This window comes from Pelophylax lessonae (genome assembly GCF_965119305.1).
Source record: "Pelophylax lessonae genome assembly, chromosome: 4".
NCBI classification, from domain to species: Eukaryota; Metazoa; Chordata; class Amphibia; order Anura; family Ranidae; genus Pelophylax; species Pelophylax lessonae.
In genome coordinates this window covers 386657256-386677822 of record NC_138771.1, presented here as the reverse complement: position 1 = coordinate 386677822, position 20567 = coordinate 386657256, and the positions used below count along the sequence as shown (strand labels likewise).

The window sequence follows — 20567 nt, the reverse complement described above, 5'->3', positions numbered from 1 at the left end:
CTTGGTTCACTTCATGTGTATATCATGCTGCACTGTGGAAAAGCATAGCATAATCTTCTCTGTGAAAAATATATTATCACTTTACCACTTCGTGCTAAAATCTGCATGCAATATTGCACACCCTTCACCGGTTGGACTCTCCCCTTCAAAAGTATGACCCCCCCCAACTAAGTTGGGTCGCACAGTGCTTTTACCCCACCTCTGGGGACTGGACTGGATCAGGTCTTATTCCTGGGGATGTGATGTTGCCACTCAGATGTTCTTATTGCTTTACTCCCGATATTGGCTATATTCAGCTATGTATATAAAAAAATATAGAAACCACTTCACATAGTGCTTTATTGTTTAAAGCCATACATTTATTAAATCTACTGTACACTCACATGTTATTGGTGCTTCACATTGCACCAACTGTGTATATCATTCGGTTTTTATTTCCATGGTACCTCGATGTGCTGGCTTTGTGATGTCATACAACGACTCCCCTACTCGTTATGCCACAGGGTCTCATGGCTTCATCTGTGGGATCTGATTGGATGACAAGACCTGCTGTTCTATTTATACTACTGTTTGGGCGTAGTCTATAGTGATGTTCTATCTTACCATCTTTTGCCATACTACCATAATGTTAGGGGGGTATGCTGGTGCCATTATCCCTTAGTTGCTGTAATGTGTAATCCTAAAATGTTTTTTGGAGGGTGGTTTCCCATTAAGCCATGGTGTTCGTTTTGGAGAAGGGGCCCCGTTGGGTGTAAGCTTTATAGAAGAGGGATATACCTTTACAGGAACCTAGGGGTTCCTGAAGGTAATTGTGTATGGAGGCAGGGAGTACAAGGTGCCTTGGAAGGGGTTGTGACCGCAGAAATGAGCGCATCTGGAGGTATGTATGGAACGTCTTTGGAGGCAGTCTGAATTTTTTAACCAAATCTGCGTATGAGGACAGGGAGTTCCCTTGATATAGATCATGAACGTGTATTTGTGGGGAGTCCCTAGGTGTCCTTAGTTTTAAGTCTAAATTGGGGATAAATTATTTCAGTATGGTTAGTGGAAGTGGAATTTTATGGCCCGGTTTGGAAGAGGAATGATTTAGGGGGAACTCCTTCCATAGTTGGGAGGATATTTGTACTGAAGAAGAAGATGAGGGTGGGGGCGCAGCCCCCAATTTAATAGCTAGCAGTAACAGCTGCAGTTTTTTATGAGAGGTTACAGCGGCTTCTATATGTGTCCAAGTTTTGTGGAGAGAAGTCGTCCACCAGTGCTTAAGTTGGTCGAGGACGCATGCCTTGTAGTACGCAAGGACATTAGGCACCCCCATTCCTCCCAGGGATCTATGTCTAGAGATATAGGCCAGAGAGCATCTCGAGGGTTTATGGTTCCGTATAAACTTGCTAATTATTCTTTGGATAGCCGTAAAGAAGTGCTGTGGTAGGGGGATTATCAATGTGCAGAAAAAGTAGAGAAGTTTGGGAAGGATTAACATTTTGAAGGTGGCTATTCTACCTGCCACGGAGAGTTCTTGAGTTTTTAGAGATGTCAGTGCCTGGGGTAAAGAATCCAATAGTGGCTTAAAGTTATGGTCATATAATTGTGAGGTGAGCGGGGTGAGTTAGATGCCTAGGAAACTTAAAGAGCATGTGACCCATGTAAAGGGAAAGTTTTGGGACAGTGATTGGCGGAGAGTGGAGGGTATGTATAGCCCGAGAATTTGGGATTTATTAGTGTTCAATTTGTAGTAAGAGACAATACTATATTCTTGAAGAAATTCGTAGGTTGCTGGGAGGGACGAGGCCAGGTTTGACAGCAGGAGCAAAACATCATCCGTGAGGAGGCTGATCTTGTGCTCTATGCCGTCAATGCAGAGCCCTTTGATAAGATAGCAGGAACAAATTCTTTGAGCCAAAGGCTCCATAAGGAGTGTAAATATGATGGGCGAAACTGGGCATCCCTGTCGGGTGCCATTGGTAATCTGTACCTGTTTTGATTTAATTCCCGAAGTGAGGACGGTAGCATCAGGGTTGGAATATAGGGATAAAATAACAGATTGCAGCCAATCTCGGATACCAAATTTGTCAAGTACTTGTTGTAGGTAGCCCCAGTGGACCCTGTTAAACGCCTTCTCCGCATCCAAGGATAGGAGCAGAGAAGGAGTTCAAGAGGGCCCAACCTGGGAGATCAGATTAAGGAGACGTCTGGTGCCATCAGAGGCCTGGCTGCCCGGTACGAATCCCACCTGGTCTGGGTGTATCAAGAGGGGGAGCACCTTCTGTAGTCTAAGGGCTAATATTTTGACATATATATCAACATTCAAGAGTGAGATAGGTCTATAGTTTGCCGGGAGCGAGGGGTCCTTATTTGGCTTCGCTATTGTAACTATTACAGCTCGTAACATGTCAGGAGGAAATGAGGTAGTGGAGGAGGCAAGGGAGAAAACAGTTTGCAAATGAGGTGCTATTTCAGAAGAAAAGCGTTTGTAATATTCATTGGAGAATCCGTCCTCTCAAGGTGATTTGTTGTTAGGGAGTTTGGAGATAATCAAACAAATTTCCTGAGAGGTAATGGGCTGTGATATAGATTGCAGCAAACCTGCAGACAGAGTCGGTAGGGAGGTCTTAGAGAAAAAGTCAGTAATAATCTCAGGTGTAGGATGTGGCAGTAGGTTGTAGGTTGCAAAGGCATCTGCTATGTCCTTCGGGTTGGTCAGGAGGTCAGCTGGGGATGGATAGGTCAGGGATATAGTTTTTTGCTTAAGTTGTTTAGATTTGACCCTCCTAGCCAGCCAAGCTCCTGCCCTGTTGTTAAGAGCATAGAATTGAGCCTTCATGTACTTAAGGTGGTTCTCATATTTATATAAAAGAAGAGATCTAAGAGCTTGCCTTTCAGACACAAGGGTTTGGGTGAGGCGGGGGGAAGGGTTCATTTTTATTTTCCCTTTCCTTGGATTCCATAGAGAGCAGTAAGTCCTCAATTTGCCTCGTCCTCTGTTTTCGTAGCACAGAAGCCATTTTAATCAGGACCCCTCGCATATAAGCCTTGTAGGCATTCCACAGTGTGAATCTATCAACATCCGGACTGTCATTATATTCAAAAAAGTTGCCATGTTCCTGTAATATTTTTTGGCACAGTTTCTCGTCAGCCAATAGCGCAGAGTTCAATCTTCATATAGGAGGGGGAGAGTTGTGTAGCTGATCATCAAACTCTAGTACAATCGGTGCGTGGTCCGACCAAGAAATTGTGCCAATCTTTACATTAATCACATTCTGCAAAGATCTCTTTGTTGTAAGAAAAAGATCTATGCGGGAATATGAGGAATGTGCGGCAGACATAAAAGTGAAATCCTTTTCGGAGCCATGAAAACATTGCCATACATCATATAACTCGTGAGTATGTAGTAGGGGAACAGTGGAGTGGAACGGTCGTCTAGCGTGTGAGGTGGAGTCCAAAGTAGGGTCTAGGACAGTGTTGAAGTCTCCTCCTATGATGAGGGTGCCTTGCAAGAGCTTCATAGTTTCAGAGAGTAACGGGGTCAAAAACTTCCTCTGCTTTGTGTTTGGTGCATAGAGATTAAGTAGAGTGAAGACGCTGTTGTTAATTTGACAAATCAATATAATATACCGCCCGACAGGGTCAGCAATTGTGTCAATATGTTTAAAGGACACTTTTGATGTCTATGAAAACGCCACAAGCTTTCTTCGGACCATTTGCCATATATACATGTGGGAAGAACACTTTGGGGCATTTATGGGCTGCAAAATGGGATTCCTGAATAAAAAGAACATCCGCTTTGTGGAGCCTAGCTTCTTTCATTAATGCTGATCTTTTGTAAGGGCTGTTAAGGCCTTTCGCATTTAAGGAAACTACGTGCAGGGGCATATTGGGAGAAAGAGAAATGCAAGATCCATATGGCCTCTACCGCCTTTGCTAATCAGTAAACAGTACCTTATTGTGGGAGACTTCCGAAATGTAAAGGACCATAGTGGGTTAGAAAAAGCGATTGGAGCGCAAGAAGGGTGTCTAGTTCTACAAGTCAATGGTGCTTTCGAACTCTTCAAACTTGCAATCTGTGAAAATTGTATTGATTCCACGCAGGTGGAGAATTGGGGTAAAGGAGCGGCAAAGGAAAGGGGAGATGACAGAGACAGACAAGACAGACACCATACATATAAGAAAAGCCTGAAAAAAAAGACAGGCATTATGGGTGGCTAACAGAGCCACTGTGGTCGAGGGGGGGTCTAGTGATGCCCAGCAACATACTGAGCCACCACACGGTAAGTACAACCGTACCAGGAGAAAAAGGACCTGGGTCCATGAACATGGACATGAAAAAAGAAAAAAAAAAAATCAAAAGTAACGAACAGGTGAGCTCTCGGCAGGCCTCTGGACAAGTAAAGAGGGTCACAGAGACGATAACTTGAAGAGCAGCACAGTAGGTCAGGGCCATTCTGTTTGTAGACGTTCCAACGGAGGAGTAATGGGTAGATGGTCTTCAGCAGGTAACAGTTGTTATTGTTTAAAAAGTTGAATCCCCTTTTCCACGCTGTATACAGGGTAGGTTTTCCCATTCCATGTAATCAGGAGTTTCGTGGGGAAGCCCCACTTATAGATCACCTTGTTATTGGGCAAAATTTTGGTAAGAGGGGCTAGTTTCTTCCGGTTCAGAGCTGTCTGTTGTGAGATGTCTGTATAATGAGAGATGCCTATAAATTCATCAGGTACTGCTGGACTTCGTTTAGCCACCATCATAATACGTTCTTTGACGTGATAATAATGGATGCGTGCCAGGGTATCTCTGGAAGCCGTGTCTGGGAGGAATTTAGGTTTAGGGATACGGTTGGCCCTATCAACGCACAGTTCTATATCGCTTAAGGAGGGGATAAGGGCCTTCATCAAGCGTTGCACAAAGTGGGTCAGGTCACTGTGAGGTAAGGATTCAGGGATCCCTCTGAATTTAATATTGTTTTGTTGAGAACGGTCCTCTAGGTCGGCTATTTTGTTTTGGAGGCGCTGCAATTAATTTTCTTGATCGGTATAGGCATCTACCAAGTCGTTGTGGGCAGAATAAAGATCCGCCATTTTAGATTCTATGTGATGAATCTTATCAGCATGCGTCTGAACCTTTTCCTGTAAGGGTGAGAACATGGTAGCAAAATCTGCATGGAGGGTGCTCCTTAATGAGAGAAGCATGTTTTTCATGGTTGATTCGGAAATAGTTTGGTCCGAGGCAGGGAACATGTCTATGGTGAGGCCTGGTGAGCTATGCAGCTTAGGGGCCTGGGCTGTCACATGCTGTGAGGAGGGAGAAACCTCCTCACCCTCTCTGCGCTGTTTAGACTTAGCGGGGCTGGAGGTAGTGGGAGAGGAGGGTGGAGAACATTCTTCCAGTGCCCCCATGTCAGTGAAGTCCCCTGCATGCTGATCAAATCCTCCCCCAGGCAGATGAGAGCCGAGTACTGCGCCGGGTTCGGCGCCATCTTGCTTACCCCGCTGCAGAGCCGCCGGGAAGAAGTCCGTCAGGCGCTGGGGCGGTTTAGTTGCTTTTCTCTGTCGCTCATTGACAGACGTAGTCCTCGTTGATTAATAACAACTCGGGTTATGCTGCCCTCTACAGGAGTAGGACTAGACACGAAAGAAAATGTTCTGGCCACACCCTAGGGGCAGTCCCAGAGGGTATATCCTCTCACTTCCTGCTACAGCAAATCAGTTTTTTTCTGTCTAGTTAGGAGTAAGGACCTAGATACCTTGCTGGGATCTTCGGTCCTGGCAGGATTTTTTTCTTAGAAGATTTTTAGACAGCTTTTTTTCTCCAGTGTTCCTGTGAGATCTTCAAGCAAGAAAGCTGGAACTGGGCGACGGGCTGGATGTTGAGATCCAGTGGTCACCCCAGTTCAGCCTACGAGCGCGTGCAGGCCATAGCTCCGCGCTGGGTCGGCCGCGACATAGTCCCACTGGACGGGGACTGACCCTGCAAGTTAAACGTCTCGCTGAAACGCCAATGACCATGAGTCACGGCGTCCGTATTGGTCGACAGCCCTCCCACCCCGGTGGAGAGGGGTACTGTCAGGAGTTGGCGCCCGCCTGGTTCCGGTATGGTGAGTAGTATGTTCCCCCTTTTCCCCCTGACGGGTTTTGTGGTGAACGCGGGCCCCTCTCTGAAATGGTAAGGATGGGTCTCCCCTCTATCCTATAACGTGTCACAGATCCCCCTATTTGAGTGTGATTTTTGTGAACAAGTAACCAGGAGGCTTGGTTTGGGAGCTGACAATCTAATGTCATTTCAAAACTGTAAAGATGACTGAAGTCAGTGGCAGTACTAGAATATTACTGTCGTAGCATAAGGTATCCTACCTGTCAGAGGTGTTGACAGGGCGATGTCTATGCATGTATAACTGCAGTCCAGATCGCATTCCTCCAGCAAGGGCAGGCATGGACCGCATGCGGCCCACCAGAGTCCGGTACCGCCGTCCAGGCTGATCACCATCCAGGGTGAAGTTTGGGGGGCCGATGCACTCCCACAGGCCGCTAGGCCGTATACAGCATCCCGCAGGCCGCTGCTAAGCCGCCGCTATCCTAACAGGCCGCCGCCATTTTCTTGCAGAGCACACAAGGCTGCCATATTGGCGTAGCCTCGTGTCTCCAACATGGGGGCGGCCATGTTTGAGGTGACCAAACACCTCATGGAGCCAGGGGGAGGCGCCGGGAGGCGTGTTAAGGGGCGGAGCCGCCTCCTTTACCCAGGAAATAGGGCCAAAGTCTTCCTGTCTGTAACAGGACAGCACTGAGCAAGCTGATGAAAACTTCTGTGCATCAGGGATGAGCCTTGGGGTCTCTCTCTCTCTCTGTGGGGTCCAAAAAGGCAGGTAACACTGAGGGGCGCTGTTGCGACTGGGGGACACAAAAAAAAAAAAAAAAAAGTTTTTTACTTTGTAATTTTTTGTCGCTGGCAAGTGTCTTGTATAATCATTGACCCTGCCGCATAGGTATCCCCACCTGATCCCCTCAAGGTGGCCGCAGGACCCTCCATTACCCCACTTGTTTTTAATGCATTATCGGCAGTTTTGGAGTCTTTGGTATCCCGGGAGGAGGTGGCCTGTCAGGGACGGGGGTCAAGAAGCGACCCCCGCCTACCCCTATTGTTTATCTGATACTTCAGATACTGATTCGGAGCTGGTCAATGCAGCTGCAGGTCCCTCTTATGGGGTTGTTGTCTCAGGTAATGCCTCCTCAGCAGTGAGGAGAACGTTTCTGCCTCCGCCATAGCACAAGAGTGGTGGATGCACTAGTTGTGTCCGTCCGGGAAACCTTTGGTCTTGAGGTTATACCGGCAGAGGTAGCTGAGACTGAAATTCCTTTTTGGTACTTGTTAGCCTACCAAAAGGGCGAAGGATTTTCCTTTACCCAAATGGGGTCGTTTTGAAACGAACCCCTGTTATTTCCTAACGCATGGCTAGGCGCTATCCGTTTGAGGAATCCCTCTTTAAAGGATAGACGCTACCACCTGCTGTCTTGCCACAGACTGTTAGGTTAAAGAGGACCTCGTAGCCAACGAGGACCTTCCCTTTCTGCTCATAAGGAGTTGTTCGTTCCGCGAGGGCGGGCGATAAGGCGAAACCCTCCAAAGCCCCTTCAGAGGGTTTCAAAGGGCGCTGGTCGGCTAAACAAAAAGTCCGGCTCAGCCAAGCCTGAAAAATACAGCCTGATGCGCCGCTACCCATCTCTGGAGTGGGGGAACGTCTTCACCGGTTTCCGGATCCATGGCTTGCCGGAACCCCAGACTAAGGGGTTCGCGAGGTCATACGGTCAGGATACAGGATCGAGTTTCGATCACTTCCACCGGTGCGATTCTTCCCTGCTAACATTTAACGGTTTCAGGGGTTCTATTCGAACCTGTTCACAATGCCCAGGAAAGAGGGCAAGGTGCGTCCAATTTCTGGACTTGGGGAAAAATAGAGTCCATCTGAACAGTGGTGGCCTTCCTGCATCAGGGGGATTCCTGGCGTCCATAGACATTTAGGATGCCTATCTTTATATCCCCATCATCGCAGGACATCAGCGTTTTTCTTCGCTTTCCCACATCCCTGGTTCCCACCAGGAGACTGAACTATCTGGGCCTAAGGTTGGATACATCCTGGGCAAGAGGTTTTCGTTCAGTCAACGATTTGGATGTTGCTGTCCGTCAATTGGCTGGGACGGATGGTGGCCTTCTTAGAGGCAGTACCGTATACCCAGTCTCATACCCGAATTCTCCTGAAAGAGATTCTTTTCTTATGGAATCAGAATTCCGATTTCCTGGACAATCGGATCCGGTTGGGCCAGCGGACCAGGGAGCCTCTGATGCTCAACCAGGGGAAGTCATTCCTTCCGATAGTATCCAGGTTACCAATAGGGTATCGGAACTGAGAGCGATCAGATTTTGTCTGATTTACTGGACCGAGCAGCTCTAGAGCAGCCCGATTCGGATCCAATCGACTGCGGGAACTTCTTTGCAGGATAGAGGTGGAGGGAATTCCAGTTATTCTGGAAATTCCGGACTGACCTTGTCGAGCCTGGTACGCCGATTTGGTGAGGCTAGTCGCGGACACTCCTTGGAGACTTCCTCTCAGGGAGGATTTGCGGTCTCAGGGACCGATCTTTCATATTGCTTTACAATCGCTGGCTTAATGGCCTGGCCATTGAGACCCAGGTGCTGAAGGACAAGGGAGTGTCAGCTTCAGTTATTCCTACCTCTAGTTAAAGCAAGGAAAGCGACTTCCAGCACATGGAAGTCTTATATTTGCGTGGTGTGAATCTCTTGGATTTCCCCCACATACCTATTCGGTGATCCGAATCTTGGTCTTTCTGCAACAAGGGGTTGAGCAGAAATTGTCCTTGAGCACTATCAAGGGTCAGGTTTCAGCGTTAGCAATCTTCTTTCAGAAACCTTTGGCTAATCATTCCTTGGTGCGGAATTTCATCCAAGGGGTGCGACATCTGGCTCCGCCAGTGCGTGCACCCTTACCGCCTGGGATCTTAATTTAGTGTTGTCAGTTCTTCAGAAACTTCTCTTTGAAGATATTAGGGAGATTCCCTTGCTTACATTATCCCAGAAGGTGGCCTTCTTGGTGGCCATTACTTCTGCACGCAGGGTGTCAGAACTGGCCGCATTATCTTGTCGTTCCCCATTTCTGGTGGTTCATAGGGATAAGGTGGTTCTTCTTCCGAATCCATCCTTCCTTCCTAAAGTGGTTTTCAGAGTTTTCATCTGAATAAAAATATTGTGTTACCTTCCCCGTGTCCTAAGACTAGCCATCCTTGGGAGTTGCATTACACTCCTTGGATGGGGTTCAGAAGGATACACTTGACTACTACGAACTTGTTTTCGTAAGACGGACTCACTTTTTGTGATCACGGATAGCCCTTGAAGGGGGTTGCCTGTGTCTGCCGCGACCATATCTAGATGGATCATTCAGACGGTGGTACAGGCTTATTCTATTAAGGGTCGGAAGCCTCCGTTCCCTGTTAAGGCGCACTCTACTCGGGCGCCTAGTGTCTCCTGGGTCTTCCGCCATCAGGCGTCAGCGATCCAGGTTTTCGAGGCGATGACTTTATCGTCGGTTCATACCTTTACAACATTTTATAAAGTTGATGTGATGGCATCGGCGGATGCCTCTTTTGGCCACAAGGTTCTGCAGGCCGCAATCTGAGGAGACTGTTGGTCTACCTCAAGGGTTTGTTGGGTGTTTCACTTAGGTCTCATCTTTTTGCTCGATGAGTCCTTGATGCTTCTGGTTGGCTCCGGTTGGGCCTTCTGGATTTTGATTTCTGTCATCCCACCCCTCATTTGTGGTACTGCTTTGGGACGTCGCGAGTTGTTATTAATCAACGAGGACTACGTCTGTCAATGAGCGACAGAGAAAAATTGATTTTTGTAAAATCTTACTGTAAAATCCTTTTCTCTTAAGCTCATTGACAGACGTAGTACCCGCCTCTCTGTTTTTGAGTTGGGTTGGGTTAAATTCTCTAAACACTGCTTTGTGACATAACTGATTTGCTGTAGCAGGAAGTGAGAGGATATACCCTCTGGGACTGCCCCTAGGGTGTGGCCAGAACGTTTTCTTTCCTGTCTAGTCCTACTCCTGTAGAGGGCAGCATAACCCGAGTTGTTATTAATCAACGAGGACTACGTCTGTCAATGAGCTTAAGAGAAAAGGATTTTACGGTAAGATTTTAAAAAAATCAATTTTTCTCCGCTTGGACATGTTGCTGTGGGTAATCGGGCTGTGAGATGGTGAATCCGGGTGAGACGGTGAATCCGGGTGTGAGTGCATCGTTCCGTCAGTCGCTGCGAGTTGCTGTGGATCAGAGGCTGCCGGAGCTCTCTCGTTAAATGGCCATCACCCTTGCTGGCTGGACACGCCCCCCAATTGATCTTAGTTTAGTGTCACTTTAAAGGATTTTAAGAAATCATCCAAGCCAAATCTACTTTGGGCTGCACTCACGCTGTTTTGCTGAGTGCAAAGTATGTGAAAAATTCTATAAAATTCTTTGCGTTGCACTTAGTAAAATGGCCAAGCCTGCTTGCAGGCTCAGCTGTACTTTATAAGCAAAGGGAGGGTAGGCACTAGAGATGATCTTGTGCATTTTCCAAACTCATCTCTAAACTGAAATTTTTGTACTCCAATGAACTTCAGGCCCACAGCTTATTGGAGTAAAAAAGCAGGAATTCAGAGTCTGGGTTTGACATGAGTTCAAAAGATGCCTGAGCTCATCTCCAGTAGGCCCTCCAGATGCTAACAGCCTTTTGCAGACATCTTCTTACTCAGCTTTCTACACAAGTCCTATATTGTGTTTTAACACCACCCAAAATAAAAATGTCATGTTTCGTGCTTTTTTATATTTTGCTTTACTTTCTTATAGATTAAAAAAAGAAAAGCATACCAAAAAAAAAAAAAAATGATGGGAATGGGGTTTAGTATTTTAGGGTTTATTTTAGTGTGGCAGGTAGAGTTTTTTATTTTTTATTTTTTTATCTTTAATCTTTTCTCTATTGTTCATTGACGTAGTAGGGTTATTCTGCCCCCTACAGGAGTAGGATACTAGGAAGAAAAAAGTTCTGGCTATGCCTATGGGCAATCCCAGGGGGTATACCCTCTCTCCCTTCTATAGGATGTCAGTTTTAATCTGCCTAGTCAGGAGGAAGGACCTAGTTCCTTGCTGGGATCTCTGGTCTCTGGCCAGATCTGGGCGACGGACTGGATAAATAGATCCAGTGGTCACCCCAGCCAGCCAGCGAGCACACGCAGACACCAGCTCCGCACTAGGTCGGCTGCGATGTAGTCCCACCGGTTGGGGACTGGCCCTGCGAGTTAAATGTCTCACCAGGTCACATATGACTGGGTTAGGCCCGAGTCGCAGTGTTACTATTGACCGACAGCCCCCCACTTCGAGGGGTTCTGTCAGGAGATGGCGCCCGCCGGTTCCTGGAATGGCATGGGCATGCATGGCTTCAAGTAGCACTGGGTCATTGGTGTTTATTGATGTCGTGACCACACTTGTATAAAGTACTTGAAACCCATACTTGAGTAAAAGTACAAGTGCTCGATCAAAAAGTGACTTGAGTAGAAGTGGAAGTGCTCTATCAAAAAGGGACTGGAGTAGAAGTACTAAAGTATTCAACATTTTTTGTACTTAAGTATTGCAAGTAGTTTTTTTTTTTTTTTAATTTTGCTACTCAAGTACTGAAAGTAAAAGTACCAGTAGTTTTTTTAAAAAAATTGCTACTCAATTACTGAAAGTAAAAGTACAAGTACTGTGGTATGTAGTTATTAACCGGTTGCCGACCGTTGCACGACTATATACTGCGGCGGTCAGCCCCGGCCAGGCAGAGTGACGTATGGATATGTCACTCGCCTGTCACTGACTTGCGAGCCTATTGCGGGCGGGCGCGCGCGCGCCCGCCGCGGCTCGTTCACAGACAAATCAGTGCGTGTGTCCGGCGGACTCGATGTCCGCCGGTCACACTACGATCGCCCCTGTGAAGGGAGAAAGGCGGAGCGGCTTATGTAAACAAGCCGCCCGTCATTCTCCCTGGTGTAAAAATGAAGATCTGACGGTTCTACTATGTAGAACCGTTGATCTTTGCTTTTACACCAATAGCCATGTCCCTGCACAGTTAGAAACACGCCCCTAGGACACACTTAACCCCTCCCTGTCCAATAAAGTTAACCCCTTCCCTGCCAGTGTCATTTTTGCAGTAACGGTGCATATATATAGCACTGATTACTGCAGTAATGTCACTGGTACCCCCAAAAGTGTCAAAAATGTCAGTCAAGGGTCCGATTTGTCCGCCGCAATGTCGCAGTACCGCAAAAAAAAAAATCGCAGATCGCCGCCATTACTCGTTAAAAAAAACACACCAAAAATGACAAAAATCTTTCCCTTTGTTAGTAAACGCGATAACTTTTGCGCAAACCAATCAAAATACGCTTTTTGCGATTTTTTTTTTACCAAACATATGTAGCGTAAAACAATTTGGCCGAAAATGTTAAAAAATTTTGATTTTTAAATTTTTTTTGGGGGGGAATTTCATATAAAAAAATGTGAAAAATATTGTTATTTTTGCAAAAATTACGCACTTTTTTGGTTTATAGTGCATGATCAAAAAATCGCACAGGTGATCAAATACCACCAAAAGAAAGCTCTGTGGGAAAAAAAGGACGTGAAATTTGTTTAGGTACAGCGTCGCACGACCGCGCAATTGTCCGTCAAAGTCACGCAGTAAAAAATCGCAAAAAACCCCCTGGTCTTTTAGCAGCCAAATCCTCCGGGGCTTAAGTGGTTAAAGAAAGAAGTCAAACGTTTGAACATCAAATTTTTTTTTATTATTTCAAATGATTAACCTAAAGGACAATCACAATTCCTTTGGCTGTAACTTTTTGTAAACAAAAACAGATAAAGTATGTCCCTCCCTTCCCCCTTTAAAGCATCCCTCCTTCACTTCCCTGCATGTTTTTTTTTCCTCCACAGCTTATTGGTGCGCAAAATCATATATAAAACAATGTGATATACAACAATGTATTCCAATAATGAAATAAAGGAAGAGTGTATGAAATCAAAGACAATAAAAAGTCCATATATATATAATGCCATAATACCATACATATGTGACAAAACAAGATGCATATATTTTCAAAGGTGCTGGAATCAAACAGGTGCTATTCCAAATAATAGGTGCAGACTCCCACCACCTTGTGGATTTCCCCCTTACCCGGTGGATGAAGGTAAGTGCAAAATAATATCCAAATAGACTCGTCCAGTGAATCAAAACGACAAAACCTGTGCTCTCAACTTCCAGTGAAAAAAGCAAAATCAGCCTCTTACCAGAAAAAAGGTCTATGTACGCTTGTGACTCTCCTTGGCTGAGGGAGGTTCTCTTTCCCCTTAACAGCAGATATGTATGTATACCATTTTATTTATACATACAGTAGCGTTTATTTTCGTATGCGCTGATTTACACATGACATTATACACATTTTTTTGAACTTCATGAAACCTGCCATCTACTGTTCTGGCAGTGGTAATTTCTATAATTGTAACAAGTAACTATGCAGCACAAAAAAAAATATCGGAGTAGAAGTATTGAAAAAATGTAGTGAAGTAAAAGTGGAAGTAGGAGAAAAAAATTCTACTCCAGGAAAGTACAGATACCGCCTTTCGGTACTTAAGTACAGTAGTGAAGTAGTTCTACTTAGTTACTATACATCTCTGGTTGTGACAAAAGACAGAAACAGCCGGATGAATTCTGCAGTGGTTGGAGATATACTGTCAACCCAGATTCAGCCAAATGCAGCAAAGTTGATTGGACAGTGCTTCACAGTACAGATGGACAATGATCCAAAACACACTGCAAAAGCAACCCAGAAGCTTTTGAAGGAAAAGAGGAAGATTCTGCAATGGCCGAGTCAATCACCTGATCTCAACCCAATTGAGCATGCATTTCAGTTGCTGAAAGCAAAAACTAAAGGCAGAAAGACCCACAAACAAAGAACAACTAAAGACTGCTGCAGTTAGAGCTTGGTAAAGCATCAGAAAGGAGGAAACCAAGTCTTGGGTATGGAGTTTCCAGACTTGAGGTAGTTATTGCCAGTAAAGGATTCTCAACAAAATATTAAAAATGAACTTTTTTTTTGATTATATTAATTTGTCCAACTACATGTGAGCCCCTGAAAATGGGGGGACTATGAATAAACATGGTTGCAGTTCCTAAAATTTGTACTTGATATTTATGTTCAACCCCTTAAATTAAAGCTGAAAGTCTGCATTTCAAATTCATTTGGAATGCTTCATTTTAATTTTATTCTGGTGGCAAACAGAGCCAAAAATATGAAAATTGAGCAAATATATATGGACCTAACTGTATGTGTTACGTTGCGCCCCCTCCCCCCTTCCACAAATTTACAGACCTCACATCAGCCTCTCAGATCTCTCTCACAGGTATGGGAGGTTTCCTTTCTCCTGGGCTGGCAGTGGATGACATCAGCACCCTGGCCCCCCCCCCCCCCCCCCAGAGAAGCAGTAAGCTTGTGTGACAGGGTCTGTGTGTGAGTGAGAATTGTGGCACATGGATCCTGTGAATGGCATTGCTGCAGCTCCTCCAGCTTGTCTCCTTCATGGGTGCAAAGTGGGTCAGAGCACAGTGGGACCCATCTCCCCCCATGGCCCATGTGCACTGCACACTTTGTACCCATGGATGATATGCCACTGGTGGCAACTTGAATTCATACAGCCATGTTTGACCAGGGTCTGCTAACATGGCAATATTAGAGGAGCTTACATGTTGCATTTCAGATGCCCATGCTTACCTGACATTTGTCACCGTAAAGCAAAGCTATGTGAATTTGGCCACCCAAAAATGTTCTACTTTAAACCCCTTGCTGTTTCTAAACCTTGGCTTTAAATATGGTTTGTAAATATTGTAGTAAACACACTACGCAAGCTACAAATCTAGAGACTTTTCTATTTTAACAAAGCATACCATTTCTAATTTTGAATTAGCTGTTTATAGTGGAGCTCCACCCAAAAGGGGAAGTTCCACTTTAAGTACTTGTCCTCTGCTCCTGTTGAAGAATTGTCACTGTTGAGAAGTGGGGGGGGGGGGGGTTGTACCCGTTTTTGAGAGTTACACGCTCCCCCTTCCTCTCCAACTGCCTATACAATTGGAGCAGTTCTCCACCCCCCCCCCCCCTGCAGACTTCTGGGACACGTGACAGATCCCAGAAAGTTGCTTGACCATTCGTGATGTGCAGCGCTACTCTCGCATGTGCAGTGGGCACTCGGCTGTGGAGCCACAAGCTGAGTTAAGATGCTGGCACCAAGGAAAGAAGACAGGGGTGAGCACACCACTGGATTGTGGGACAGGTGAGTGGCTGTTTTATTTAAACGTCAGCAGCTACAATTTTTGTTGCTGCTTTTATTTTTTTTCAAAGGAGACTGGAGCTCCTCTTTATGGAACAAGTAAATTTACTATTTATACATTAAAAAGCACAAACCTGTGCAGTCCACTGCATACAGTGCATATTAGCACAATATGTTTGTTCCTAGTGAATTCAATATCTCATGCTGCACATACAGTAGTTGTATGTTATATTCTTTGCAGTTCAAACTTCCTATTTTTTTCTTCAATTTTTCTAATTATTACACTTTTTTTACAGTTCATATGATTGTCTACGTGATGATCCATTTGCACATGACTGGCCATCTCTTCCTCAGCTGCCAGGAATTCAATATTCAATGAATGAGCAATGTCGATTTGACTTTGGTGTGGGTTACATGATGTGCACTGCTGTAAGTAGTAATATGTACTTTCTGTTACTTTTCTAAGTTGAGCCCATACCAAGGGCACTGAATAAATGTGCATGGGAAATGGAAAAGGTGTTGTCACTACTAAATTAACTGAATTAGGTGGTATCAAAATTTTCATAGATGCTTCCTCTTCTGAGGAACCTGATCAGGTAGACTAACAGTTTTAGCAAAACTGCAATTGCAAATTCATAAAGGGTGAAACAGAGGTGGAACATCAGAAGTGTTAGGATTATGCTTTAATATAAATGGTATGCCTTAATGTTGTATATTGGGATGTCTCTTTATCTCTTGGAAATGCTTTTTGTTGAAATTGCAGAAGCTTAGCTGCTCTGAATCCACAAGTTATTTGAGAAAAGTCTGGGTTATTTTAAAAGATGGTTTCCTGTCAAGTACATGAGGTGTTACTTTTCTGCTAAAGTTTGACATGCATGTACATTTTCTGCAAAGCTAAAAAAAAAACTTCCATCTCAAGAGGGTATACATAGGCTGTTCTGACATAATAAAGTTTGAGTATAGACTATATGGAAAAAAAAAAAAAAAACATTCCTTCTAAATGTAATAACCCTATACTAAAATATATGAAAGAATGCATTCTGAGAGAGGAGTGTGAAATCAATGTGACATTTCTTCATGCATGTTATGGGAGGTACATGTATCCCTGAGGTAAAGGGATATTATTTCTTGGAAGTAACCTGTTGGTACTCAAATCTATGTGAATGAGTGAGTGAATGGATGGCCAATAAATGAAGGAATGAGAAGATGTTTTATTATGTCAAGGAAAACAAGGCAGGATAATAAGACAACAGTGTTCGAATAAATCTGGGTCATGTTTTATGGGCAATGTTATTGGTATCAAATAATAACACTGCATTCTCTGTGTATCCCTTAAAATGTATACAAACAAGTGTTTACCTCATAGTGTGTCTACTCCTACCCTGGGAGTAGATGTTGCTGGGCCAAAAGGACCCCAGTTACTCCCGAAGAAAGGTTGGATATTCGGCCCGGCGCCCCTTTACATCTACAAAAGATCCCCCTACAGTTTAGAGCTGAGCCAGAAGCTTGATAATTAGACTTTGATAAAAAAAAAAAGAGGGTGGAATGATGTACTACTTTAGGAGCTACTGAGAGATTAAGCAACCAGACCGAAATAAAGTTTTGCAAGTGTTACACGCCTTTGAAGGAGATGCAAAGGTTTCTTGGTGGGAAAGCTTGTTTGGATACAGTCTTAAATAGACTGCCATTTTTGGACATTTTACTTCATTTAATTGTTATGTTGCTTATATTCATTACGTTTTTTTTATTTGCTTATGATAATCATGTATTTCAGAGTTAGGCAGCTAAGTCCTGAGGCCGAATATATGCCTGGTTTTTCAAAATCTGTTTTGTTGATGAGCAGTGAGACAAAATGACTTAGAGGTAATCCATTGCAAACTTTTCCAGATCTCTGGTCTTTAAAAGGACACCCCTAATAGGAAGATCAGAGAAAGGGCTACCTGACTCTGAGGTAAGGTGTCCTGTTCTGGGATCCCCTGGTTCCTCTTGGGTCCAGAGGATAGGGAACTGAAAATGTATTTTGCCTAAGGTCACTTCTGGATCCAATTTCGGATTGGGGGGGCCCTTTAATGTTTCATTGGATCCTGAGAAGGGTTAATGGGAATTATGAGTTGGATCCTTATTAGTGATCCTGTTAGGGTGCCCCCTTCATATTGTTTCTAACTTCCCTCTGGCTTATTGCAATAAACCCATGTAGCAATAATGTTAAGAAATGTACCCTGTCAGGCACCAGTGAATGTAACCATTCAAGAAAATGGCTACAAAATCCTCTCCCGCTGGTACAGAATGCCATCGCTCATCCACAAGTTTTCTCCGGAGGTCTCTGACCTCTGTTGGCATTGCAACGCCATCGCGGGTACCATGCTGCACATCTGGTGGTCTTGCAAGGCCATTCAGCCTTTTTGGAAAACAGTACACAAACTTGTATTGGAATTCACTTCATGCATTCTAGAATACACACCTGTTCAATTCCCACTACACTTCTCTGCCACGCCAAATAGATACTATTAGCCATGATCATGCTGACAGCGGCAAAGCTGTGTTTACCGAGACCCTGGAGGTCTACCGCTGTCCCTACCACCCGTGAGTGGTTCAATAGACCAAATCACATAGAAGAAATGGAGAAGCTGATAAGCATCTCCAATGATCTATCTAAATTTACCGCAACGTGGTTCGACTGAATTAGATTCAAGGAATCAACCTAAAACTCATGGATCTTTGAAGGGATATACACGTAAGCTCATGGCCACTGCCTCGGCCTCCCTCCTGCCTTTCTCCCCTTAACCCCCCCTTTTTTTTTTTCTCCCCCTTCTCTCTCTCCCCCTCTCCATCTGTCCCCCCCCCCCCTCGCTCCATTTCGCTCTGTCTTTCTTATTTCTGTCCTATCCACTCCCTACTCCTCCTCTGCTCTCCCAATGAGTACTAGCTACACCCAGGGTTACACCTGTCCCACAGCCCCAGGAGAGTTTGACATGTCTGCTACATGCGATTTACCCTGAGTGAGCAAGTTTGATCGACCTGGCCAATTTCCCTTTTTATGCCTATGGTGCCGTTGTGGTACATGAGTTTGCCCCCGCACTACCCAGGTAATCTACTGCTCACAACTGCTATGCATACCTTCTTCTCTAGTCCCAGTAGTTTTGTATAGACATTTTGAATATTTGGTATATTTCTTGTGCACTCCACCTTGTGTAACCCTGATGTTTTAATGTCTTGATGAACGTGCTCATTGTTTATTCCTTTTCTGGAACGCCTCTATCTGGATGCTACTTGAAGAAATAACTTAATCCTTGCATGAGAGTTTGCCAGCAGGGGGGGGGGGGGTCATATGAGTCATAGGAGAGCCAAGGAGAGCTGCAGAGCTGGAGGGAGTTGGAGGAGGGCAGAGATAACAGGAGACTGCAGAGATCCCCATTAATATTTATCCAGAGAGGAGAAATGTGCAGGCAAGCAGTGGTATGAGTGTGTCTGTCTGTATATATGTATTGTGACAGGAAGTCAGGTAAATCTGTGGATGTAGTCACAGACAGGAGATACATTTCCACCTGGTTTAGAAATTTCACCAAATACTATAGGGTGTCGGCTGCAAAGGTAGCCAGGACGGCTTAAGGAAGTTGAAAGGCCTTCAGCTGTTCGGAATGAGGAAGTTAAGGCCTCTATAATTTGTCCAAAGGAAGTCTAAGGATTGCTGCCTCCTGACGCCGTTTGGGCTGGGGAGAGGAGGACAGTCAGATGTGTGCCTCCCGACGCTGTGAGAGCCTGGGAGAAGGATTACTGCCTCCTGACGCCGTGTGGGTAGCGGAGGACAATCAGATGGGTGCCCCCTGAAGCTGTGTGAGCATGGGGAAGACCTCCTGAAGCGATGTGCGCTGAGGAGGGTAACAAGTGTGAAGACTACTCAAGGTGAGGTCTTGGACTATTTCTATGTGGAAAGAAATAAATGCACTGTTTGCTATGTGAAGAGACAAGCAAAGGAATGGTTGCTATGTGAAGAGACAAACAAAGGAATGTGTTCTATGTGAAGAGAAAAGGGACATGTTAAATGGACATTTGTTGTGTGAAGAGAAAAAAACATGGACTATTGAGTGTCTGCTGGAGGATCAGCAAAGTTTGCCCAACAGTAGGTTGGAGACAGACTCCGTAGGTAGGTTCCTGTATGTGAGAAGGTAGCCGCCCACAGTGGCAAGGATTTATTTTGTGTTTTATTTTTATTTTGATGTTTTTGAGGCTTGCACTTGTGTGAAGTAAATTGCAAGAATAAACCAAACTCTTGTTTGCAACCACTTCTCGGCTATCTCCCTGTGTGAACGCACCCCCCCAAGGGGTCATCCATACCCGCCACCGAGCTAATCTCCCACAGTATATATATATATATATATATATATATATATATATATATATATATATATATTTATATATATATATCTATAGTAAGCTGGGGAACAGGTAGCAGGTGCAAAGCTCCCTGGGATATGCAGTCTTTCAGGCACAGATACCAAATCCAGTGAGGGAGTGACAAACAGTGCGGTGTTTATTGGTGCTATATACAAGTCTATATACAGGTGCTGCACAGTGCTTTAAGAAAAAACAAGCAGGAGAAATAATAACAAAACAAAAACCTAGCCGTGTCCCGGCACTTACTATACAAAATGCAGGCCGTCACTAACAGGCTGAACAAGCCTACAGCTTGTCAGCTTCCAAAGACACAATCTGATAAGTTTACTGACCTTCTGCTCTCATAGACAAACTCTGTCTGATTTCCCAGGCTGAGAGAGCACTGGCTGTCTGTCTCAGGTGAATTTAAATTGGCCTGGGGTAGAGGACCAAGATCCGAACTGGATCATGGATCAGAGATCCCTAAAGGTGTATCAGAGATGCCTGGGGGATGTATAAACCCCGAACAGGACTTTTCCCGGCTCTCTCTGGGACGCTTTGCTACATATCCCCCCCCCCCTCTTGTTTCAACCCCAGGGTTGGAATTCCTGTGGCCCAACAGGAGTGAACACGGGACAGGGCATCTACATTCCCCATCTCAACACCTGGCTTTTGTTTTACAGTGAAGGAGTAATCTTGTAGAGCCAAAAACCACTGGTTCACTCGTCTATTAGTCTCCTTCTTTTGGGCCATCCATTTCAGAGGAGCATGTCAGTTATCAAATCAAACTGACGTCCTAACAGATA

The 20567-nt window shown here is 44.9% G+C and overlaps 1 protein-coding gene across 1 annotated transcript in view; it reads left to right on the top strand.

Annotated features, from left to right (window-relative positions):
• Positions 1–20567, top strand: part of LOC309554127 (A disintegrin and metalloproteinase with thrombospondin motifs 2-like) — a gene marked incomplete at its 5' end in the record, with an annotated part of 1497034 nt that overhangs the window by 579421 nt on the left and 897046 nt on the right. The window contains one exon of the mRNA XM_082255680.1: positions 15684–15816. Coding sequence (XP_082111806.1) covers positions 15684–15816 — 133 coding nt within the window. The remainder of the gene's footprint in view (positions 1–15683; positions 15817–20567) is intronic.